This window comes from Macaca fascicularis, chromosome 8 (assembly GCF_037993035.2).
Source record: "Macaca fascicularis isolate 582-1 chromosome 8, T2T-MFA8v1.1".
Lineage (NCBI taxonomy): Eukaryota > Metazoa > Chordata > Mammalia > Primates > Cercopithecidae > Macaca > Macaca fascicularis.
The window spans coordinates 41503042-41529146 of record NC_088382.1 but is presented as its reverse complement, the minus strand read 5'-3'; the positions used below and the strand labels follow the sequence as shown (position 1 = coordinate 41529146).

General features: G+C 43.5%; 1 protein-coding gene and 1 non-coding gene across 10 annotated transcripts in view; both read right to left on the bottom strand.

The window, feature by feature from the left end:
• Positions 1-1967: 1967 nt before the first annotated feature.
• The window catches only part of ASH2L (ASH2 like, histone lysine methyltransferase complex subunit), a 36340-nt gene continuing 12202 nt past the window's right edge, over positions 1968-26105 (bottom strand). For 2 of the 9 annotated variants that reach the window (XM_073998573.1, XM_005563065.4), the window contains exons 9-16: positions 22642-22735; positions 20899-21116; positions 12989-13156; positions 12502-12695; positions 6905-6997; positions 5254-5352; positions 2794-2853; positions 1968-2705 (exon numbers count right to left, since the gene is read on the bottom strand). In XM_073998573.1, coding sequence (XP_073854674.1) covers positions 2598-2705; positions 2794-2853; positions 5254-5352; positions 6905-6997; positions 12502-12695; positions 12989-13156; positions 20899-21116; positions 22642-22735 — 1034 coding nt within the window. In that variant the 3' untranslated portion in view covers positions 1968-2597. Of the gene's footprint in view, positions 2706-2793; positions 2854-5253; positions 5353-6904; positions 6998-12501; positions 12696-12988; positions 13157-20898; positions 21117-22641; positions 22736-25453; positions 25472-26105 lie in introns of all 9 variants that reach the window. The other 7 variants (XM_005563064.4, XM_005563067.4, XM_005563066.4 and 4 more) reach the window with 7 other exon arrangements.
• On the bottom strand, positions 19294-19400 carry LOC123575335 (U6 spliceosomal RNA). Its single transcript, XR_006700634.2, has one exon. It is a non-coding gene; the product is annotated as a U6 spliceosomal RNA (small nuclear RNA).

The following is a 26105-nucleotide window of genomic DNA, read 5'->3' as shown; positions in this document are numbered from 1 at the left end:
AAGAGAAAACAGTTATGTGTTTAAAGATATCTTAAAGCAACATATATTCTAGTTTCAAGATAACAGGCTGACAGTCAAGAAACGGGCTTTTAACAAACCCACTCGTTTGCTGGATTCTAACTGCCTCCTTCAAACTATGTAATTGTGCCTTTCTGGTCTCTGTGGAGATATTTTCCACTTGTTTAATTTTACACTGGAATAAAACAAGTTATCACTGTTGATCTGATTACAGAAACTATTTTATATAGGACTATGTGAAGAGTAGATATTCTCTGAGCCCTTCAAATGAACTGTATTAAAACACACACACACTTTTGATGTTTGAGAAGAACATCATTACCTGTAACCTTTGATTTGTGAAAATGAAATATATACAGAAAGCTAATTTTATAATTTAGATGGACAGTGGGTATACAACTTATATATGGTAATTTCTATTACAAAGAATTAACATTCAGCTTCCTCTAAATAACACCACCCTCATTTTCTTGGAGTCCCTCAAACTCCGATGACCTAGAAGCTTTATAACCAGGTCTGCCCTTGAAGACCAGCTCATGCATTAATAGGTGTCTAGGGCTGAGCCTCAGCCTCCAATCACACTCGACCTGTACAAGTTTTCCTGTTCAGATACAGAGTGGCCAAATCAACGTGTCTGGGTGATTCATCAGGAGACAAATACATTAGTCAATGCTACTATGTTAAAATACCAATATTGTCTTGAAGTGTGGGAACTCTCTTAAACAGGAAAATGACAAGATATTCAGAAGAGCCACAGGCTTAACATGGTGACTCTGCAGCAGCATGTCACCCTCCATGTGGTGAGCCACTCTATCTATTAACCAAGGTAGAGAGGTAAATGCAAGAGAGTCTTTGGGCAATCCTGGGAGGGCTGTCTTTGCTGTAAGACTGATGTATTGAAAAAGGAAGACAGGCCGGGCCTGGTGGTTCACGCCTGTAATCCCAGCCACTTTGGGAGGCTGAGGTGGGCACATCATGAGGTCAGGAGATCGAGATGATCCTGGCTAACAGAGTGAAACTCCGTCTCTACTAAAAATACGACAGAAAATTAACCAGGTGTGGTGGCACGTGCCTGTAGTCCCACCTACTCAGGAGGCCGAGGCAGGAGAATTGCTTGAACCCGGGAGGCGGAGGTTGCAGCGAGCTGAGATTGTGCCACTGCACTCCAGCCTGAGTGACAGTGCGAGACTCCATCTCAAAAAAACAAAATAAAACAGAAACAAAAAAAAAAAAAGAAAAGAAAAGAAAAAGGAAGACAATGAAATTATATAGGAATCCAAAAGAAAGGTTTATTTTTTATTTTTATTTTTGGACACAGGGTCATGCTCTGTTGCCCAAGCTGGAGTGCAGTGGTGCAAACATGGCTCACTGCAGCCTGGAACTCCTGGGCCCAAGGGATCCTCCCACCTAAGCCTCCAAAGTAGCTGGGACTACTAGCATGTGTCATCACGTCTGGCTAATTTTTTACTGAGAAGGGGTCTTACTATGTTGCCCAGGCGGTCTTGAACTCCTGGTCTTGAACAATCTTTCTGTCTTAATGTCTCAAAATGCTGGGATTATAGGCATGAACCACGGTGCCTGGAAGGCTCATTCTTACATTTCAGTCTTTAATAGTCTGAAAACTGCCCTTTAGCCATCAGCTAAGGGCAAAGGAAGATAAGCAAGACAGGAAACCACCTGCACATATCAACATCCACGTTCCAAGGGAAGACCAGGAGGGAGACCATTAGCCCTTTGAAATTCTTGTTCCTTTCCTCAAGGTGGCAGATTTTCACAGGAAATGGGGTGGCTGATTGGCAAGAATAGGAGCAACAGGAAAGCGGCCAAAACACAAGTCAGAAACCTGGCTCTTCCTCCCAGTGCCAGCTCCTTTCCTCATGCTGCTTACATTTCTGAACACTGTCACCAAGAGGCACCCAACCTGAAGGGAAGCAAAGTGTCACACAAACTTCAAAACAAGTTTTATTTGGGAAGAGTTTCTCATTTTGTTAAAGCTGCAAGCAAGTTTCTTTCACAATTACACTTCTAGAGATCTAGTAGTTTTAGGGATCTCAGTGTTCAAAAGTATATTTCAAAATGAACAACAAAACCAAACCCACACCAAAGGGAAATAGTGTTTAGATTGGTTTGGAATGTGTAGCCATTGATTTCAGGTGTTCTCAGAAACAGGTTACCATTTCCTTGGAAAACAGGTGGGATGGAGTCAATGCCCACAGAAGGAAATGTCTTTCAAATGAGTTACTCGGACAATATTATTCACTCTTTAGAAAATATAGTAGGATAACAAGTCACAGCTGGCAGGGTATGCAGTACAGCACTGATTTCACAGGGGGCTTACACAATCCTGGAGTCAGCGGTTGTTGGCTTGTGGTACACAAAATAAGAGCAGTCACTGGAAGTCGGGAGAAAATGGTGAAAGGCAGGCAGTCTCCCGTAGTCCTACCCAGCCTTTTAACTTGCTAAAAGGAGAGGCTGTGTTTTGTAGCATCTTTGGGAGAACATTTGAGACAGTTCAAAAACAAAAACAAAACCCCCAGTATTATTCCCCAGAAAGTCCTTGACAGAAAAGAGGGACCTGGTCAGGGTTCCCACGGGGGACTGCGCCTCCCATCCACTTCTGTCTCCACGTGATACAAGACGTCAGCCAGGGTGTGCTCTACCACGGCGCCCCAGCCCATGTCACTCATCTGCAGGAGGAATCAGAAACAGAACACGGTGACTAGAGCAGCCACGGCAATGCCGAGGATGCATGCAGGCATTTGTAATGTTACTCACAGGGCGGTAAGTGAGATCCTTCGGAGGATACTTGAAGCATGGTCCAAAGTTAATGGAAACCTGGAGCGAATTCAATTCAAGCAGACATGGAAAAAATGGACAAAAGGTATTGGAAAAGTTAATTTGACACAGGAAATTTTCACTTTAAACATGGCTACAATACTCGGGGGATAAATGGAACAAATGAGATATATATTAAATATTACTAAAAGTGGTCAACATCCTGATGTCCATTAAGAATTAGGTAACTAAAAGAGATCAGTGTTGATTTTTGTTGTCAAAGAAAATAAAAATTCAGGATCCCAATTTGCTCTGTCAAAAGGAAAAAATTAAGCTGAAAGCTGAGTCATGCAAGAAACTGCCTTTCCTTTTGTTGCTAAGCAGACACCTACAGATAAAAGCTTAAATATCCCCATAGGCAGCTACTTTATGTTCACCTTATCTTATGTGAAGTACTGATTTACTGGGCATGAGATGAATACATAATTGACTTTCCCCTATCTGCTCCTTTTCTCTTGCAACATGTGGATGACGATACCCTCCCACTTTCCCCTCCAGCCCGCATTTCCCCTTCATTTTACTTTTTATTTTTTTGAGACATGCTCTGACTCTATTGTCCAGGCTGCAGCGCCAACAAGGTGATCATGGTTCACTGCACCCTTGACCTCCTGGGCTCAGCGGATCCTTCCACCTCAGCCTCCCAAGTAGCTGGGACTGCAGGCATGTACCACCAGGCCTGGCTAATTTTTTGTATTTTTTGTAGACAGGGGTTTTTGCTATGTTGCCCAGGCTGGTCTCAAGGTCCTGGGTTCAACTGATTCTTTTTTTTTTTTTTTTTTTTTGAGACGGAGTCTTGCTCTGTCGCCCAGGCTGGAGTGCAGTGGCCGGATCTCAGCTCACTGCAAGCTCCGCCTCCCGGTTTTACGCCATTCTCCTGCCTCAGCCTCCCGAGTAGCTGGGACTACAGGCGCCCACCACCGCGCCCGGCTAATTTTTTGTATTTTTTAGTAGAGACGGGGTTTCACCGTGTTAGCCAGGATGGTCTCGATCTCCTGACCTCGTGATCCGCCCGTCTTGGCCTCCCAAAGTGCTGGGATTACAGGCTTGAGCCACCGCGCCCGGCCTCAACTGATTCTTATATTGGCCTCCCAAAGCATTGGGATTACCACCATGAGCCACTCCGGCCAGCCCTTTTTCTTTTTTAAATTTTTAAGTCATCAAATTCATCCTTGGAGAAAGGCACAGACCACAGACTGTTTCTGTGATTCTGTGTTTTTTTCTTACGGGCAGGTCCTTAACTTTGGCAAAATAAACTTCTAAATTGATTGAGATCTGTCTCAAGACAGTTTTTGGTTTACACTGTTTACAACCTACAGATTTCCTTTTTTTTACCTGCTTCAATGGTGCCTACTGACAGACTGAAAATACATGGAAATCTTCATGCATTAACTTTTCTTTTTCTTTCTTTTTTGAGACGGAGTCTTGCTCTGTCACCAGGCTGGAGTGCAGTGGCATGATCTTGGCTCACTGCAACCTCTGCCTCCCGGGTTCAAGCGATTCTCCTGCCTCAGACTCCTGAGTAGCTGGAATTACAGGCATGTGCCACTAAGCCCAGCTAATTTTTGTATCTTCAGTAGAGATGGGGTTTCGCCATGTTGGCCAGGCTGGTCTCGAACCCGACTTCAAGTGATCCGCCCACCTTGGCCTCCCAAAGTGCTGGGATTACAAGCGTAAGCCAGTGCACCCGGCTCCAACTTTTCTATATATCTACATCTGTGTCTACCTACCTACCTACCTATATATTTTTAAGACCAACAGACCCTAATGATAGTACCCTTCTTCATGCTGGATCATATTTAAAAAAAAAAAAAAACCTGCCAGATATAGTAGCTCATGCCTATCTGTAATCCCAGCACTTTGGGAGGCTGAGCTGGGAGAACTGCTTGAGCCCATGACTTTGAGACCAGCCAGGGCAATGTAGTGAGATCCTGTCTCTACAAAAACCAAAACCAAAAAATGAGCACACCCCAGCTACTCAGGAGGCTGAGGTGGATCATTTGTGCCCAGGAGGTCAAGGCTATGGTGAGCCTATGCAACAGAGTGAGACACTGTCTCAAAAAAAAAATGAATGTAAGCAACAATGACTAATAATGGTGGGTTATCATGACATCCCACCAGGAGGATCTGTGTATGTGCATTTTTATCCTTCCTACTGAAGAGCAACACCACACCACGCACTCAAGGGAAAAGTATAGCACACACTAATTGCAGGACCTTTTTCTATCCAGCAAATACTCCCTAAGATGCCCAAGCTGTTTTTGGACTAAACAGTAATGGTAGCAACACACGTGCAACTCTAAGGCTGCTTGGATTTCTTTCCAGCGCTCAGTAGCTTTGTCATCGCAACCCATTCATCTGCTTCCCTCAAGTTTTGCCCATGGGATGGAAACATGTACGTACCGTGCAGCTCTTGTACAGTGAGATGGCTGGAAAGTAAACCCCCTCAAAAATATCTTTGTAAGCCACACCTTGATTGACACCATTTTTATAAAATATTATCTGGAACAAAAACCATGATTTTACTTCAGAATTGTAAAAAAGAACAAACAAACAAAGAACTCTCTAGGAAAATACGTTAGAAGTGCTGCTGCCAGACTGCTAATCACACACCCAAGAACAGTACATAACTTGTGTAATAACAACAATATCTTCAATTTTTATAATACTTTTGATTTTTCAAGCATGTTAATCTGCACTATTCAGGCTTCTTTTTTTCTTTTTTGAGACAGGATCTCACTCTGTCACCCAGGCTGAAGTGCAGTGGTGTGATCTTGGCTCACTGCAGCCTCAACCTCCTTGGCTCAAGTGATCCTCCCACATCAGCCTCCCAAGTAGCTGGGACTACAGGCATACACCACCACATCCAGCTAATTAAAAAAATTTTTTTATAGAGACAGGATCTCACTATATTGCCCAGGCTGGTCTCAAACTCCTGGGCTTTGTTTTCTGAATTCCTGTGCTACATATACCAAACAGTTCTATATTTTATTATTCATTGCATTGTATTTATAAAAGTAAGCTGGGAGGCCGAGGAGAGACGATTACTTGAGGGCAGGAGTTCAAGACTAGCCTGGGCAACATAGTGAGACCTCATCTCTACAATCTTTTTTTTTTTTTAAAGCAAGCTGGCCTTCCATGGACTGCTTGGGACCACACCTGTTTAAGAGTGCTTATTTATCAATCCCTTTCCCTTGTGTCAGTTCTCACTTCTGTTTTTTCACTTTGAAGTTCTCTAAGACTCTTACGTCACATCTCTGGATTCTCATGTTCTTCCCTTTCTCTCCCAGAATTAGACTGAATATTCTCTCTTGACCACTTCAGTTCTTCAGAAAAGGCTGCCTTCTCTTCTTAGCAAGAGGGGGCTTTCTGGTTATTACATCTTTAGATCTAATAATTTTTTCTCTTTAGTATTTCTTTCCTAAAAACAGCTGAAACTCTACTTTATTTCACCTACGTCTCCTTGTATTAGTGTCCTGGGTGGCTTTACAGCATTAGCATTTTTACAAAAAAAAAGTTTCCAGCTTAACGTTCTTCCTCTCCACCCAACTTCCCTTTTTATTTTTGGCCCTTGTGGTTGGCCCAGATGTGCCAGCCTTTCTCTGACTGTGCTATGACCTTGGGCAGACATGTTTCCAGCAACTCCGGAAGTGGAGGCAGAGAAAGTTCTGAAGGACATTGAGTGAGACATTACAGCTCCGAGTGCCCCTGGACCACACCACAAGGTCTACTCTCCCACTCCAGGTTCCCTCCCTTTGGACTTGATACCTCCTCTGATAAAGAATAAAGACACTGGATTTGCTTCCTCAGTCTCTTACAGATTTCTCTACAGAATGATCCTGAAAGAACAGGATCATGCCTCTAACAGCAGCAGCATGGTACTACATAAAGAACAAAACACAATAAGCAGAGGGCGAGCTTGCCACTGGCTAGTGGGGCTACCAGATGCCCCTTTGTTCCCCTTTGGGCCTTGTGTTCCTCACTTTTATAATGAAGGAACGGGTCCTAACCCTCAAGGCCTTATGATTCTAATTTTCTTATGGCCATGACTCACCTCACTATGGGGAGTCTGTTTCAGGCTCTTCTCTGCTTTATCCACAAAATCTTTTTCCTCAAAATACAAATAACTCTTGAATTTTATCAAAGCCTTGAAAACCAAGAAAGAAAAAAAAGCACAATAAAGCATCGGCTCCATCATCATGAAAAAAATGCATCCGCACACAAAGTGTTAACCCCTTGAGCTCTACAACAGATATTAAACATCTTTGCAGTTGAGTTTTGCTAGATTTTGAATTATTACACACTTCTTAAAAAATACCAGATGGCACATGTTTATTAAAACATTTTCAGAAGGCCTTTAGTAAGAAATGTGAAAAAATACTTAATAATATAAATACATACACACCACAATAAAAATACCCATAGAAGTGGCGAAATTCACACATCTTTTCCAATAATCTCACTGAAAGAAATGACAAGTTTCTTGAGTCTACAATCTCGTACTCTTTTTTTTTTTTTTGAGATGGAGTTTTGCTCTTGTTGCCCAGGCTGGAGTGCAATGGTGTGATCTCTTCTCACTGCAACCTCCGTCTCCCGGGTTCAAGTGATTCTCCTGCCTCAGGCTCCCGAGTAGCTGGGATTACAGGTGCCCACCACCACACCAGGCTAATTTTTTGTATCTTTAGTAGAGATGGGGTTTCACTATGTTGGCCAGGCTGGTCTCAAACTCCTGACCTCAGGTGATCCACTCGCCTTGGTCTCCCAAAGTGCTGGGATTACAGGCGTGAGCCACCGAGCCCAGCCTATTCTTTTTTTATTTTTTTGAGACAGTCTCACTCTGTCACCCAGGCTGGAGTGCAGTGGTGTGATCTTGGCTCACTGCAACCTCGGCCTCCCAGGTTCAAGCAATTCTCCTGTCTCAGCCTCCCAGGCAGCTGGGATTACAGGCATGCGCCACCACACCCGGCTACTTTTTGTATTTTTAGTAAAGACAGGGTTTCGCCATGTTGGCCAGGCTGGTCTCGAACTCCTGACCTCTGGTGATCCACCTGCCTCAGCTTCCGAAAGTGCTGGGATTACAGGCATGAGCCTCCGCACCCAGACTACAATCCCTTATTGTATGAAAATATTTTGAAGGTGGCCGGGCGCGGTGGCTCAAGCCTGTAATCCCAGCACTTTGGGAGGCCGAGACAGGCGGATCACGAGGTCAGGAGATTGAGACCATCCTGGCTAACACGGTGAAACCCCGTCTCTACTAAAAATACAAAAAAATTAGCTGGGGGTGGTGGCGGGCGCCTGTAGTCCCAGCTACTTGGGAGGCTGAGGCAGGAGAATGTCATGAACCCAGGAGGCGGAGCTTGCAGTGAGCTGAGATCCGGCCACTGCACTCCAGCCTGGGTGACAGAGCGAGACTCCATGTCAAAAAAAAAAAAAGGCCGGGCGCGGTGGCTCACGCCTGTAATCCCAGCACTTTGGGAGGCCGAGGCGGGCGGATCACAAAGTCAGGAGATCGAGACCACGGTGAAACCCCGTCTCTACTAAAAAATACAAAAAATTAGCCGGGCGCGGTTGTGGGCGCCTGTAGTCCCAGCTACTCGGGAGGCTGAGGCAGGAGAATGGCGTGAACCTGGGAGGCGGAGCTTGCAGTGAGCCGAGATCGCGCCACTGCACTCCAGCCTGGGCGACAGAGCGAGACTCCGTCTCAAAAAAAAAAAAAAAGAAAAAGAAAATATTTTGAAGGTCACCTTCTTCCACGTCCTAGTTTCCCATCTGTTCCCACAGGTGGTCTCTGGGTCGCCTCTTTCTTACTGGTTCTTAAGAGTCTATTTATTCACTTCCAGAGAAATATATGACATTAATTAAAAAAATTTCAATTTCTTAACGTATATATGTATTAAACATGGTTAGAAAAAAAGAATTCCCAAGATATACAAGCATATAAAATGAGAGTCTCTCTCTCTCTTACTATGTCCCTTATCCTCAGTTTCCCCTGCAAAAAGTAATCACTGTTCCAGTGTCCTTGTATCCTTCCAGAGAATCCAGGCATATATTGTCTTCAAAATTAAAAAACACACGTGGCCGAGCGCAGTGGTTCACGCTTGTAATCCCAGCATTTTGGGAGGCTGAGGCAGGCAGATCACATGAGGCCAGGAATTCGAGACCAGCCTGGCCAACATGGTGCAACCCCGTCTCTACTAAAAATATAAAAATTAGCTGGGCGTGGTGGTGCACGCCTGTAATCCTGGCTACTTAGGAGGCTGAAGCAGGAGAATTGCTTGAACCTGGGAGGCGGAGGCTGCAGTGTGCCGAGATTGTATACCACTGCATTCCAGCCTGGGTGACAGAACGAGACTCTCTCAAAATAAAACACCAGATAAACATACGAAAGAAAGAAAGAAAAAAAGGCCCAAAAAGCCATACAAATAGTAACATATTATAGGTTTTGTCTTGCATCTGAGTTTTTAACTTGGCAACTACATTAGAGACCATTTTATAATCAGTATATATGTGGATTTTGAATAGATCCATAGTAGCCTGTCATGTGGACATGTCACTAAAAATTATTTATTTATTTATTTATTTATTTATTTATTTATTTATTTATTTTTGAGACAGTCTTGTTCTCTGTCACCCAGGCTGGAGTTCTCTGGCACGATCTTGGCTCACTGCAACCTCTGTCCTCTAGGCTCAAGTAGACTTAAGATTCTCATGCCTCAACCTCTTGAGTAGCTGAGATTACAGGTGTGTGCCATCACACCTAATTCATTTTTGCATTTTTTGTAGAGACAGGGTTTCACCATGTTGCCCAGGCTGGCCTCGAGCTCTTGCCTCAAGTGATTTGCCTGCCTTGGCCTCCCAAGCATGGAGCCACAGTGCCTGGTCAAAAAATTTGTTTTTTTCCAATTAAAAAAAAAAAATTTTTTTTGTAATGTAAATGAATCATTGAAAAAACTCCTACAGAATCCTTTAAGTGCAGACCTCTGTGTTCTGTAAAACCAGGCATTAGTGTGGTATATATTTAAAGAGTTCCAGAAGGCAGGATGGTACAATAAGAGTCAGTAGTGTGATATAATCAATAAAAATGAGACTGTAGGCTGCTTATTATTAGAATAAACTCAGAGTACTTTCACTATCAAATTTAAAGAGTTACTCTAAAGCTATGATAACCAAGACACTGTGATATGGGCATAAAAGACAAGAAATAGATCACTGAAATACAGAGCTCTAAAGTAAACCTTTCCTTAACACAAACATCTGATTTTCAATAAAGGCATCAAAGAAATCCAGTGGAGAAAGGAAAGAGTTAACATATGGTGCTGGGATAATTGTGTAATCATATGGAAAAAAAATTAATTTCCATACTATATATAAAAATTAATGTGGCCAGGCACAGTGGCTCATGCCTATAATCCCAGCACTTTGGGAGGCCGAGGCAGGTGGATTATCTGAGGTTAGGAGTTCAAGACCAGCCTGACCAACATGGTGAAACCCTGTTTCCACTAAAAATACAAAAATTAGCTGGGTGTGGTGGCGGGTGCCTGTAATCCCAGCTAATCAGGAGGCTAAGGCTGGAGAATTGCTTGAACCTGTGAGGCGGAGGTTGCAGTGAGCCAACATCGTGCCATTGCACTCTAGCCTGGGCAACAGAGCGAGACTCTGTCTACAGAAAAAAAAAAAAAAAAATTAATCCAAGGTAAATTAGAGACCTATGTGTAAAAGCTAAAACCATAATATTTTCAAAGGAAAACATGGGAGAACATCTTCATGACTGGGAGTAGCCAAAGATTTTGTTTTAATTCATGGAAAGAAATAACTATAAAAGAAAAATTTGATAAATTAGACTTCATAAAAATTAAAACTTTGGTGCCTCAGAAGACACTATTAAGTGCAGTGACTCATGCCTGTAATCCTAGCATTTTGGGAGGCTGAGGCAGGCAGATTGCTTGAGCCCAGTAGTTCAAGACCAGCCTGGGCAACATGGAAAAAAAAACCCAAAAAAACCCTGTTTCTACCAAAAAAAATTAAACTTAAAAAAAAAAAAAAAATGAACAGACAAGTCTCAGAATAGCAATATTGACAGGCAAAATATTTGAAGAGAAACTTCACAAAAAAACAGATGAGTGGCTGAAAAGCACATGAAAAATGTCCAGTATTGGCCGGGCGCGGTGGCTCAAGCCTGTAATCCCAGCACTTTGGGAGGCCGAGGCAGGCGGATCACAAGGTCAGGAGATCGAGACCATCCTGGCTAACACCGTGAAACCCCGTCTCTACTAAAAAAATACAAAAAACTAGCCAGGCGTGGTGGTGGGCGCCTGTAGTCCCAGCTACTTGGGAGGCTGAGGCAGGAGAATGGCGTGAACCCCGGGGGGCAGAGCTTGCAGTGAGCCGAGATCGCGCCACTGCACTCCAGCCTGGGGCACAGAGTAAGACTCCGTCTCAAAAAAAAAAAAAAAAAAGAAAAATGTCCAGTATGTCATCAAAGAAATGCTAATTTAACTCACAATGAGATATTACTATACACCCATCAAAATGGCTACAATTAAGTTGACAGACAATCATAATGTCAGCAACTAAAACTCTCATACATGGTGGGAAAAGAGTTTGGCAATTTCTTATAAAGCTGAATATGTAACTATCCAATGATCCAAAATGACTTGTACAAGAATATTCATAGCATCTTGTTCATAGTAGCCCCAAACCTGAGACGGCCCAAGTGTCTGTCAGTAGGAAAATGCATAAACACACTGGGGCACATTCATGCAATGCAGTACTATCCTGCACTGAAAAGGGTGTGCAGATATACGCAGCAACATGGACGACTCTCAAAAGCCAGATGTAAAAGACCACAGACTGCATGAGCCCATTTAAGTTCAAGAAGAGGTAAAAATTAAAGTATAGTGGGAAAGAAAGCTAAAACAGTGGTTGCCTCTATGTGGGGGTAGGGACTAACTGGGAAAAGGCATGAGGAAACTTCCTGAGGTGATGGTAAGTGTCTACATCTCTTTTTTGGGGGGAGTGCAGTGGTGTGATCACAGCTCACTGTAACCTTGAACTCCTGGGCTGAATTATCTTCCCATCTCAGCTTTTCAAGTAGTTGGGACTATAGGCACCCATTGCCATGCCCTACTAATTTTTTTAGTCTTTTGTAGAGATGGGATCTTGTGATGTTACCCAGGCTGGTCTTGAACTCGTGGGCTCAAGCAATCCTCCCAGCTTGGCCTCCCAAATTGTTGGGATTATAGGCATGAACCATCATGCCTGGTGGATCCTACATTTCAACAGGAGTTTAGGTCAAACTCAACGCTCAGTGAATACACACTTAAAATTTGTATACTTCATTTTACATAAATTTTGTATCAAAAGAATGAATTAAACAGGTTGAACTCTAGTTTATGTATCCTGAAGTACTGAGTGAAGTGTCCTGATGTCTATTTTCTCTGCAGTGCACTAAAAAAAGACAAATGATAGATGGGTAGAAGAATGAATGGATGACTATTTGTGTACTGATTGTTATTCTGAAAATGTCATAACAGGTTAGGAAAAAACGTGAGCCGTGGGTCAGCTCCTAAGAGATCACGCAAGCCGCAGAGATAAGCACTGGCTGCCACAGATCTTCAAAGCCAGGAATCTGCCGGGCGAGGACAAACTCACCTTATCTTTGTATGTATCTGGCAATGACTTGGCCGTCTCTGTGTCTTCAGGAAGATTAATATAAAATCCCAGGATGTCTCCCTGTCCATAGCCAGAAGAGTAGTGTTTGCCAATGGACTGGTGGAACTTGGTTCCCTTTTTGCTCCGCCAAGAATAGCTAAATTTATCATAACCTAAAGGAGCTTGAAGGTTACCTGTCCCAATAAAAAGATACACAGGAAGTCAGAAGATTGCAAGTCAAACCTGGTTTGCTGATGGAAAAAGATCCTATTCATGTTTTTTGGTTAATTTTGTAAAATTGCTTAGAAACTTTCTCACAAGCAAAGAGTTACAAAAATATCCCGGGAATTGCAAACCAGCTCAACTCTCAGGAACTGCATTCTATGCCCACAATCTGGTAAACCCAACAGCCTCGAAGCCTTAGTCCTTGGCCAGATGGTCTATCCTCTCTATCTGCTGTGATGTCCATATTAAGGCCCCAGCTTACCTAGGGGCTGGGACCAACCCAGTCTGGCAGCGGTATCTGGTGGCATCTCATCCACGGTGATTTCAAAGTACCAGGCACCTTTCCGAACTCCATGAGAGGCCCTCACCATAGAGTAACCTTTCTCTCCAACCACAGTTAGCCGATCATCTGAGATCTTTAACTGGGGAGCTGTGGTGAGAGATTAAAACAAGGCCTGCAACTTATTTGAGGTTCTTGGGGGCAATTGCTACAAAAACATTAGTCCAATAAAACAAAATTTAAAAATCACAAATATCAGGTCAGGTGTTTGAGGAGTTTAAAAATCTCAACATAAGATACTGGCAAAGAATGAGAAAGCAACAAAAAAGAGAAAGTTGTTAGGTTACCTAGTTTTTATTCCATGTGATTATCCTTCCTTTTCGAGATAAGAGTCTCGCTCTGTCGCCCACGCTGGAGGGCAGTGGTGCGATCTCGGCTCACAAACTTCACCCCCTGGGTTCAAACAATTTTCCTGCCTCAGTCTCCTGAGTAGCTGGGATTACAGGTGCATGCCACCACGCCCGGCTCGTTTTTGTATTTTTAGTAGAGACAGGGTTTCACCATGTTGGTCAGGCTGGTCTTGAACTCCTGACCTCGTGATCTGCCCACCTTGGCCTCCCAAAGTGTTGGAATTATAGGCGTGAGCCACCGCACCGGTTTTTTTTTTTTTTTTTTTTTTTTTTTTGAGACAGAGTCTCATTCTGTAGCCCAGGCTGGAGTACAGTGGCACGATCTTGGCTCACTGCAACATCTGCCTCCCAGGTTCAAGCAATCCTTCTGCCTCAGCCTCCTGAGTAGCTGGGATTACAGGCACCTGCCACCACGCCCGGCTAATGTTCACATTTTTAGTAGAGACGGGGTTTCACCATATTGGTCAGGCTGCTCTTGAATTCCTGACCTCAGGTGATCCACCCGCATTGACCTCCCAAAGTGCTGGAATAACAGGCTGAATCACTGTGCCTGGCCTACATTTGATTATCTTTAAGACATCTGATTGATATTAATTATACTGCATATTCCCTAAAATATAAAAACCAATGGTGATGAGTTTGGAACTTAATTTGAATAAATTTTTGTTTAAAAGATTTTTTTTTTTTTTTTTGAGACAGAGTATCGCTCTATTACCTGGGCTGGAGTGCAGTGGTGTGATCTCGTCTCACTGCAACCTCTGCCTCCCAGGCTCAAGCAATCCTCCCACCTCAGCCTCCCAAGCAGCTGGGACTATAGGCACGTGCCACCATGCCCAGCTAATTTCTATATTTCATTTTTTTTGTAGAGATGGTGTTTTGCCATGCTGCCCAGGCTGGTCTTGAACTCCTGGGCTTGAAATCTGCCCGCCTTGGCCTTCCAAAGTGTTGGAATTATAGGCGTGAGCCACCCCATCCATCTTTTTTTTTTTTTTTTTTTTACAGCCAGGGTCTTGCTCTCTTACTCAGTCTGGAGTGTCGTGGCACAACCACAGCTCACCACAGCCTTGAACTCGTGGCCTCAGGTGATCTTCTTGTGTTGGCCCCCCAAGTAACAGGATTACAGGTATGAGCCATTGTGCCTAGCCTCTTAACTAGTTTTTTTTTTTTTCCCTTGAGATAAGGTCTCATGCTGTTGCTCAGGCTGGAATGCAGTGGCGTCATCTTGACTTACTACAGCCTTGAATTCCTGGGCTCAAACAATCCTCCTGCCTCAGCCCCCAAGTAGCTGGTACTACAAGTGCTACTACACTCAGCTAATTTTTTGTAGAGACAGAGTTCGGTCACGATGCCCAGGCTGGTCTCAAACTCCTGGACTCAAGCAATCTGCTCTCCTTGGCCTCTCAAAGTTCTGGGATTACAGGCATAAGCCACTGCACCTAACCTTAACTGTTTTAAAACAATTTCAGACTTTCAAAAAATAGCAGAGTCCTAGTGTGTGCTTCACTCAGTTTTCCCAAATGTTCACATCATGTATAATCATAACATAATCATCAAAACCAGAAAATTAACAATACTATTAAATAATCCATAGATCTTCTTAAAATTAAGCCAATTATCCAAGTAATATAACCTCTTTTCTGGCCCAGGTTCTAATCCTAGATTCTACATTTCATTTAGTTGTTATGTCTCCTTAGTCTCTTCCAATCTCAAACAGTTCCTCAACCTTTCATAAGCTTGACACTTTGAAGAATATTGGTCATTTCAGTTTGCAGAATGTCCCTCAGTTACATTTGTCTGGTGTTTTCTGTTTTCTCTCTCTCTCTCTTTTTTTTTTGGAGATGGAGTCTCGCGCTCTGTCATCCAGGCTCGAGTGTGATGGCGCAATCTCAGCTCACTGCAACCTCTGGCTCCTGCGTTCAAGTGATTCTCCCGCCTCAGCCTCCCGAGTGGCTGGGATTACAGTTGCCTGCCATAATGCCTGGCTAATTTTTGTATTTTTGTAGGGATGGGGTTTCACTATGTTGACCAGGCTGGTATCAAACTCCTGAACTCGCCGGGCGCGGTGGCTCACGCCTGTAATCCCAGCACTTTGGGAGGCCGAGGCGGGCGGATCACAAGGTCAGGAGATCGAGACCACGGTGAAACCCCGTCTCTACTAAAAATACAAAAAATTAGCCGGGCGCGGTTGTGGGCGCCTGTAGTCCCAGCTACTCGGGAGGCTGAGGCAGGAGAATGGCGTGAACCCGGGAGGCGGAGCTTGCAGTGAGCCGAGATCGCGCCACTGCACTCCAGCCTGGGCGACAGAGCGAGACTCCGTCTCAAAAACAAACAAACAAACAAACAAACAAACAAAAAAACTCCTGAACTCAGGTTTTCCACCCACTTCAGCCTCCCAAAGTGCTGGGATTATAGGCGTGAGTCACTGTGCCTGACCTGGTGTTTCCTCATTTTAAGGTCAAGGTTATTGTTACTTTTACTCAGAACTCCAATGAGGTAATGTTGTGCCCCTCAGTGTATCATATATGCTATCAAAATAGTGATGTTCACTCTGGTCACTTGATCAAGATGATGCCTGCCAGGTTTCTCCACTGCGAAATGACAATTTTCCTTTTGTAACTAATATCTCAGGAGATGAACAGGTATTTAAGACAATCAAGGAAATCTGATTATGAACTGAATTTGAATAGCAAGGAATTATTTCGGTTATAAAAGAAAATATCTGCATTTTTTTTTCTTTTTTGAGATGGAGTTTCATTCTTGTCACCCAGGTTGGAGTGCAATGGCACAATCTCGGATCACTGCAACCTCCACCGCCTCCCAGGTTCAAGAGGTTTTCCTGCCTTAGCCTCCCGAGTAGCTGGGATTATAGGCATGCGCCACCGCACCCGCTAATTTTGTATTTTTAGTAGAGATGGGGTTTCTCCATGTTGGTCAGGCTGGTCTTGAACTCTCAACCTCAGGTGATCTGCCCGCGTCAGCCTCCCAAAGTGCTGGGATTACAGGCGTAAGCCACTGCGCCCGGCCCCAATAGCCGCATTTTTTTAAGAGATGCATAGTTTTTAGCATATATAGGCTGATATGTGTTTTTTTTAATTCAGAAAAAGAAGAAATAAACAGATAAAGCAAACATGGCAAAATCTAGAACTGTTAAAATCTGGGTGAAAAGTGTATAAGGTATCGCTGTAACTTGGGTATTTGACCCTCCTAAGTGCAGGTTGAAATTTGATCCCAATGTGGGAGGTGGGGTCTGAAGGGAGGTGTTTGGGTCATGAGGGCAGACCCTCAAGAGCAGATTAATGAGGAGTGTGGGGGTGTGAGTTTTCACTCTATTAGTTTCTGATGAGCTGGTTGTTAAAAAGAGCCTGGCACCTCCCTCCCTGTCTTGCTTCCTCTGCCATCTAATGCCTGCTCCGCTTTGCCTTCTGCCATAAGTAGACATGCCTGGGATCCTCACCAGAAGCAGACGCTGGTGCCATGCTTCTTTCAGCCCAATAAACCTGTTTTCTTTACAAATTACCCAGCCTCAGGTTCTCCTTTGTAGCAACACAAAGGGACTAAGACAGGTATTCACTGTAATTCATCTCTCTACCTCTGTATATGGTTTGAATCTTACTTTATTACCAGGCCATTATGTGAGATAAGGGGGCAATATAAATAATCAGGGGAGAACCCCATGACTTCCACAGAAAGAAAAAATGGCAAAAGGTGGGAGAGAATTTCGAGGCTTTGTAGGCTGATTTTATCAGGGAAGGTTGAGGCTGCAGTGAGCCATGATTGCACCACTGCACTCCAGCCTGGGTGGCAGAGACCCCATCTCGAAAACAAGCAAACAATGAGGCCAGATGCAATGGCTCATGCCTGTAATCCCAGCACTTTGGAAGGCCAAGGAAGGAGGATCACGTGAGGTCAGGAGTTCAAGACCATCTTGCGCAACACAGTGAAGGAGACTTTGCCCCTAAAAAAATAATTAAAATTTAACTGGGTGCAGTGATGTGTGCTTGTAGTCCCAGTTACTTGGGAGGCTAAGATGGGACGACTGCTTGAGCTGGGAGGTGGAAGCTGCAGTGAGCTGAGATCGCACCACTGCACTGCAGCCTGGATGACAGAGCAAGAACCTTTCTCAAAATAAAATAAAATAAAATAAAATAAAAATAAAAATAAATAATTGCATGGAGCAAAGACTATAGCACGCTGCTATTCATGTATAAAAAAGGAGACAAGGCTGGGCGCAGTGGCTCACATGTGTTATCCCAGCACTTTGGGAGGCTGAGATGGGTGATCACCTGAGTTTGAGACCAGCCTGGCCAACATGGCGAAACCCCATCTCTACTAGAAATACAAAAATAACCGGGGGTGGTGGCACACACCTGTAGTCCCAGCTATTTGCGAGGCTTCAGCATGAGAATTGCTTGAGCCAAGGAGGTGAAGGCTGCAGTGAGCCGAGATCACGCCACTATCTTTCAGCCTCAGAAAACAAATCAAACCAAAAAAACCCAAAAACAAACCAAAAAAAAGGAGATAAAAGAATATATACATGTACTGTATCTGCTCATTTGGGAAGAAATACAGGAAGGATAAACTAGAAACTAGAGTGTGGGTGGGAAGCTGGTGGAAAAAAGAGAATGAGAAGAGCATTTTAGGGGTGATGAGGGAGTGACATTTTGTAAACCATTCTGTACAACTCTGACTCCCAGAACCATAGTAATGTTTCACACATCCTCACTCCAAACATACATACACAGAAACAATCAACATGTGGGAGAATCCAAAATGGCATCAAACACTAGTAAATTAACCTAACTTAACTGGACATGACCACACTAAAGGAAGTGGGGAAGAAAAGAACTAATCTAAGTTACCAGTATCTTGGACTGAGTAATGGCAAGGCTAAAGAAAAAAAGAGCTATACATAAATGCTATAATCTACTCAGCAAATGTTTCTTCCAGGGGTCAGAAATTCTGAAACTGGCCGGGTGCGGTGGCTCACGCCTGTAATCCCAGCACTCTGGGAGGCTGAGGCGGGCAGATCACGAGGTCTGGAGTTCAAGACCAGCCTGGCTAACGTGGTGAAACCCCGTCTCTACTAAAGATACAAAAAATTAGCCAGGCGTGGTGGCATGTACCTGTAATCCCAGCTACTCAGGAGGCTGAGGCAGAAGAATCACTTGAACCCGGGAGGCAGAGGTTGCAGTGAGCCGAGATTGCACCATTGCACTCAAGCCTGGGTGACAGGGTGAGATTCCATTTAAAAAAAAATAAAAAGAAAGAAATTCTGAAACTACTTTAGGTGCATATTAAATATGAACAAGGTCAAGTATGGTGGCTCACTCCCAAGACCCTGGGAGGCTGAGGCAAGATGATGGCTTGAGCCCAGGAGTTTGAGAACAGCCTAGGCAACACAGTAAGACCCCACCTCTAAAAAATTAAAATAAAAAAACCCCGCTAGGTGTGGTGGTGTGTGCCTGTGATCCCAGCTACTCAGGGGGCTGAGGCAGGAGGATCGCTTGAGCCCAGGAGGTTGAGGCTGCAGTGAGCCGGGACTGCATCACTGCATACCGGCCAGAGTGAGACCCTGATCTCTATAACAAAATAAATAAAGTATATTGTGAAATAAAGTAAATATATTGTAGATAATTATCTATCTAATTATTCACATTTCCCACTGTTGGAAGAAGATGTTACAAATAAGGAAAGGAAGAAGGCTGTCATCCCAGGTATCAATATAAATTGTTATGTGTGTACATGCAGGTTTGTACATACACACGTGCATTTCCTATCTCTGACCACTGAGGGAGTCTAGAAGCAATGACGCCTAGTAATAGCACACCTAACACCTAGCTATTAATTTCTGTTTGTTTATTTACTTCATTACTTAAAAAAAATAAGGAACGCTTCACGAATTTGCATGTTATTCTTGCACAGGGGCCATGCATCTTCTCTGTATCGTTCCAATTTTGGTATATGTGCTATATGGAAGTGAGCACCTAGATGTTAATTTCTAAACAATATGCTCCAATCAAAGGAACCAGGGCTCAGTGAAGAAGTAGGCCTGGGGCACAGAAAATATAAAATTGGCCAGGAACACCTTTTGATGCCTCAAAGTAAGAAAAAAAAATTTTTTTTAAAAGATGCGGTTTATTGAAAAAACACAAGAACCAACTTCTTGAAGAAGCTCCTACTTGCCAAAGCTGGAATAATTTAAACAACAAAATAAGGTATTGGATTACACTCCCTGGAATAAAGTAAATATATATGAGTCCATACTGATACAAATAATAAATTAAATAATGGAAAAGGGAAAGAGGAAATAGAAAATCATCAAACAACACCATCATAATTGTTGCAGACAATATCCGCTGATGAGTGCTAAAATTAGTGGACATAAGTTTAAAAACAAACAAGATATTTGCATAGATAGACTCGATGTACTTTTGCTGAAGACATTTGTTAAGTATAAAGGGAAAGACAGTAGCTTTTTACAGTGGAGAAAGCTAGCAGAATCGCCTTAACCAAATTATCATGGTCAACGTAACCAGTAAGACCTACTGACATCACGAATCCCATGAGATGATGCTATAAGACATTGTTTCTGTGTTATTCTTCCCCAAACTGCCTAACTTCAGTCTTTTTTTTTTTTTTTTTTTTTTTTTGAGACGGAGTCTCGCTATGTCGCCCAGGGTGGAGTGCAGTGGCCGGATCTCAGCTCACTGCAAGCTCCGCCTCCCGGGTTTTTACGCCATTCTCCTGCCTCAGCCTCCCGAGTAGCTGGGACTACAGGCGCCCACCACCTCGCCCGGCTAGTTTTTTGTATTTTTTAGTAGAGACGGGGTTTCACCGTGTTAGCCAGGATGGTCTCGAACTCCTGACCTCGTGATCCGCCCGTCTCGGCCTCCCAAAGTGCTGGGATTACAGGCTTGAGCCACCGCGCCCGGCCCACTTCAGTCTTATCATGAGAAAACATCAGACAAATCCTCACTGAGGAATATTCAACAAAATAACTCATTAAAACACTTAAAAAATATCATGGTCATGAAAGATAAACAATGGCTTTGGAACTGCAACAGACTAAAGAGAATTAAGTGTGAATGGAAAAACTGGTAAAATCGAAGAAGGTCTTTCTTTAGTTGTGCTGATAATATTTACCAATGTTAATTTCCCAGTTTTGATAACTGTACTACAGTTTTCTAAGATATTATCATTAGGAAAAGCCTGATTAGAAAAAAACTTATTTTTGGCAACTTTACTGCAAATTTAAAATTAGTTCAAAATACAAAGTTTTAAAAAACTATATGTATGTATATCAAACGGCTGGAGCTCATAGGAAGGAACAGAATTTCCTGCACATTCTGGAAGAATCTAGTCTGAGATGGGGGTAAGGCAGTGGCAACAGACTGAGATGTACACCTAATTCTAGACTGACAAGGCTAATGATGGCAGTTCAAAGTAACCCTGCATCCATATGATCTCCAATACTTTACATACCTCGATCATGTAGGGCTAACAAAACCCGTTCATACAAGCAGGCTCTGTAGAGGTCTCCAGGAATAGGTTTTCCTGCCCAGCAGTCAAGTTCCAGCTTCTCGGGGTCAGGGGCGTGGGGATCAGGCTCAGCTAGAATATACCGATAGCCATCTTTGTTAAACGGGTGTTCCAAGGGGTAGCCATGAGGGGGAAGGCGCTGAGCAGAAAATAAAGGGTCACTGCAGAAAGGAAAAAATAAAATCAAGAAACTAAAACCCCCTCTAACTCAACTGCATTCAACTGTGTAAGAAAGTCCTCTGGTTTATTAGATTTCAGCTAGAATACATGCAACTTCACAGCAAATACTTCTCATTACTCAAATAGATAACTCTGCCCTCTTCAGGCAAAACAAGGAAGTGAAAAGGATTAGCTTTATTGAACAAGGTAGTTTTGGTTAAATTACTTGCAGATTGTGGGTATCTTCCCGGTGGTCTATTAAGCATGAATTGATGTCTATGAAACTGAGCTGGTACATCATGGGGTGGAAGGGAGAAAAGGAATGGGGGTGATTAGGGTGATATTCTTCAGTGTATTGATTATTATAAAGTAATGAACAGAAACTCAGAGACATAAGCACTTGCTATCTTGCTAATCTAAATAACTTGTGCAGTGAGCTGAGATTCCGTCACTGCACTCCTGCCTGGGCGACAGAGCAGAACTCTGTCTCACAAAAATATATAAATAAGTAACCTGGATTTCATTGTCTCAATATTAGACAAAGGGAAGGGAAAAGGCATGAGAAGGGAGAAGCAGAAAGTTAAGCAGCTAACATTCAACACTGGTTTCATTCCCTCCCCACCTATCCTTTCTCAAGTTGCCTTAACAGAACTTTACTCCCTAGGTTCCCCAGGCTTATCACGACAGAAGACGCTGTCCTTGTTACTACTATAAATTTTACACTAACAAATGTATAAAACATAATACTTAAACTTGGGTTTGTTTTTTTGAGACAGAGTTTCGTTCTTGTCGCCCAGGCTGGAGTGCAATAGTGCGATCTCAGCTCACCGCAACCTCTGCCTCCTGGGTTCAAGTGATTCTCCCATCTCAGCCTCCCGAGTAGCTGGGATTATAGGCACGTGCCCCCAGGCCCAGCTAATTTTTTTGTTTTTTGTTTCAGTAGAGATGAGGTTTCACCATGTTGGCCAGGCTGGTCTCGAACTCCTGACCTCAGGTGATCCACCTGTCTCAGCCTCCCAAAGTGCTGGAATTATAGGCATGAGCCACTGCACCCAACCTGGGATTACTATTTTTGTTTGTTTTCGAGATGGAGTTTCACTCTGTTGCCCAGGATGGAGTGCAGTGGCATCATCTTGGCTCACTGCCACCCGCCTCCCAGCTTCAAGCGATTCTCCTGCCTCAGCCTCCCAAGTAGCTGGGATTACAGGTGCTCACCACTACGCCTGCCTAATTTTGTATTTTTAGTGGAGATGGGATTTTGCCATATTGACCAGGCTGGTCTCAAACTCCTGGTCTCAAGTGATCCACCTGCCTTGACCTCCCAAAGTGCTGGGATTACACACATGAGCCACCAACGCCCGGCCTCCAACCTGTGGTTATTTTGCCCCTCAAAGTGCTCAAGGTTTGGAAAATAAATCGACAGGCTTTTAAACCTTAAACCCTTGAGCTCTTTTCCCTTAGCTGGACTTTCCCAGCACCAAATAATACTTAAACAGTGAGGTGGGGTGGGGTGGGCACTCTCCCCACCTCCGGGCCTTCTTGGTGGTCCCTGTGGTCCCTCCATCCTGCTGTTTGCGCTTGGCTCCTCGTCCTTTTCCGCTGCTTCCTGCTGCAATTCCCCCTTTGAAGAGAAGGCAGATCACTTTCAATGAGCCATGAGGGAAGCACCATGTGGATAATGAAATTCCATGGGGACCAACACACCCAGTGTGCATTTGTGTAACACCACAGGAGGATTTCCTTCCAAAGACATATTGGATTTCACACTGGTTTTGAAAAAATCTACTAGGCATCTCACAGTCCCGGAACACTGGGTTCTGGCAATAAGCTCAAATGAATCCAGCACTAGTGATGGTCAGGTTACAGTTTCAACCTTTGTTTGTAATAAACTGCAACTATTAGTATACTTTGTGAGGGTGTGACACAAATGCATTTTCACTCATTCAGATCTCAAACACCCTCAGCTAAAAAGAATGAAAACAACTGTATGGGTACATTTTTTTTTCCATCCAAATTAATACAAACACCCATAAAGAGAGACTATCCTCACTGTAAGTTGATGTTCACTTGCTTGAACTACACAATATAGTCCATAAACATCATAAAGGCACAATATCTGCTAAAGCATTGAACTTGAATATCCAACAAGACAAAATACATCCAACATGGAAAACAGAAACAGAAGTACTAAAAAGGTGTTTCTCTCCAGTACTGCTAGATCTCCATCGTGGTTGCACATGACACAAATAAGAAAGAAGGCTTTCAATTTGCTAGGCAAGTTTTAGTTCCATACCCATTCGTCAATACAACATTTATTAAGATTGTGCCAATGTACTAAAATTCAGGTTAGATTAACCTGGTTTGTGGAACTAAAAGCAATTAATATGAATAGAAAATTTACGTATTTTATACAAAAAATTTAGCTACATACTAAAGCCACAAGGAATATTACCTTGTGTATTTCTGAAATAGGTACTTTGAAAATTTTGTCCGTTTCAAATTCCTCTCAATTAGTTTTATTTTTCCTTCTTCCAGGAAATGTCCCTGAACTGCAGGAAAACACCTTTACGTAAACAACTGCAGAGTACTAAATCTTAATTTGGGGCAAGCTTGGGAATTATCAGCAGTTCTGCTGCAATAAAAAGGATCAAGACATTGAAGGTGGGTCATATTCTGCATATACAGGACCAGACTTATGCAGAATTTCCTTTTTTTTTTTGAGATGGAGTCTTGCTCTGTAGCCCAGGCTGGAGTGCAGTGGCCGGATCTCAGCTCACTGCAAGCTCCGCCTCCCGGGTTCACGCCATTCTCCGGCCTCAGCCTCCCGAGTAGCTGGGACTACAGGCGCTGCCACCTCGCCCGGCTATTTTTTGTATTTCTTAGTAGAGACGGGGTTTCACCGTGTTAGCCAGGATGGTCTCAATCTCCTGACCTCGTGATCCGCCCATCTCGGCCTCCCAAAGTGCTGGGATTACAGGCTTGAGCCACCGCGCCCGGCCAAGAATTTCCTTTGATGAACACCTCAGATGTTATTCTATTTTTCATAAAAGTTTTTTATTTATTTTTTTTTTGAGACAGAGTCTTGCTCTGTCGCCCACGCTGGAGTGCAGTGATATGATCTCGGCTCACTGCAAGCTCCACCTCCTGGGTTCACGCCATCCTCCTGCCTCAGCCTCCCGAGTAGCTGGGACTACAGGCGCACGCTGCCACGCCTGGCTAAGTTTTTGTATTTTTAGTAGAGACGGGGTTTCACCGTGTTAGCCAGGATGGTCTCGACCTCCTGACCTTGTGGTCCGCCCACCTAGGCCTCCCAAAGTGCTGGGATTACAGGCGTGAGCCACCGCACACGGCAAAGTTTAATGTTAAACTGCTGCAATGTCATCATCTCTAGTTTAAGTCACTGTAATAAAAAAAAATTACATTTTTGTTTTTGTTTTTTTGAGACGGAGTCTTGCTCTGTTGCCCAAGCTGGAATGCAGTGGCATGATCTTGGCTCACTGCAACCTCTGCCTCCTGGGTTCAAGTGATTCTCCTGCCTCAGCCTCCCAAGTAGCTGGGATTACAGGTGCCTGCCACCATGCCCGGCTAATTTTTTGTATTTTTAGTAGAGATGGCGTTTTGCCATGGTGGCCAGGCTGGTCTTGAACTCCTGGCCTCAGGTGATCTGTCTGTCTCGGCCTCCCAAAGTGCTGGGATACCATGCGTGAGCCACCTTGCCTGGCCAGAATTACATTTTTTTTTTTTTTTTTTTGAGACGGAGTCTCGCTCTGTCGCCCAGGCTGGAGTGCAGTGGCCGGATCTCGGCTCACTGCAAGCTCCGCCTCCCGGGTTCACGCCATTCTCCTGCCTCAGCCTCCGGAGTAGCTGGGACTACAGGCGCCCGCCACCTCGCCCGGCTAGTTTTTTGTATTTTTTAGTAGAGATGGGGTTTCACCGTGTTAGCCAGGATAGTCTCGATCTCCTGACCTCGTGATCCACCCGTCTCGGCCTCCCAAAGTGCTGGGATTACAGGCGTGAGTCACCACGCCCGGCCAGAATTACATTTTTAACTGTCGTTTGCATTTTAATTATTTTAAGAAGTTTCAGATCCATCCAGAACAGAGCAAACAATACAAAAGAGGGGTAGCTGGCCATGTTAGGCAGAATATGACAACATACAAGCTCTTAAAGACTAACATTAAACTCAACTACTGTTTCATATTAAGTGCTATTGCCGCCATTTTCACAATGCTTCAAAATTATGTAGTTTTAGCTTCTACCACAGCTCAGCAAAAAGCATTTTCCAAACCACAAAATACTTAAGTCTGAGAGGCTGAAAGAAGACAGTGGAGGAATTCACCTCCAAAAGTGGCTCCACCTGTAAGAACAGAAGTGGCACCATGTATTTGTCAAATTTTAACAATTAAAAGGGGAAAATATGTTGTAAAAAGATAAACAACACACTTAGCTATTTCCAACCCATCTTAGAATATTAGTAACAGTAGAAACGATCAGCTATTTAAGTCCTACCACTCCAAAAGACAGGTTAATGATGCCATGTATCAGATGAACAGCTAAAATCTCTCAGCCACCCCAACTCGTATTAGATAACCATTAGTAACGAGGGCTTTTCCCATTATTAGAAGGGTTAACAGAAGAACAAGCTGTATTGGGTGGTTAATATAGAAATGCTATCACATGAATGAGCTGAAGTTTCGGGGCAAGAAAAATTAGAAGATGGGCACAGGAAATCTGTTAAAAGTAAGAACTGAATAGCAGAAAAAGAGTGGAGAGGAGCTGAATCTTTCTAAATTTAATGTTAGTTACAAGGATACAGATATAAACACAGCAAATCTGACCTTGAAATGGTTCCTTGTTTTATGCTAGGCCTGTCTCACTCAAGAGCAAACTGTGTTGTAAAGTGACAAAAAGTTCTCCTCTATTACCATCTGCCAAATCCTTGGCTAGCTCCTAAAAATTGAGCTTGAACTATAAAAGCATCTTAGTAAGTA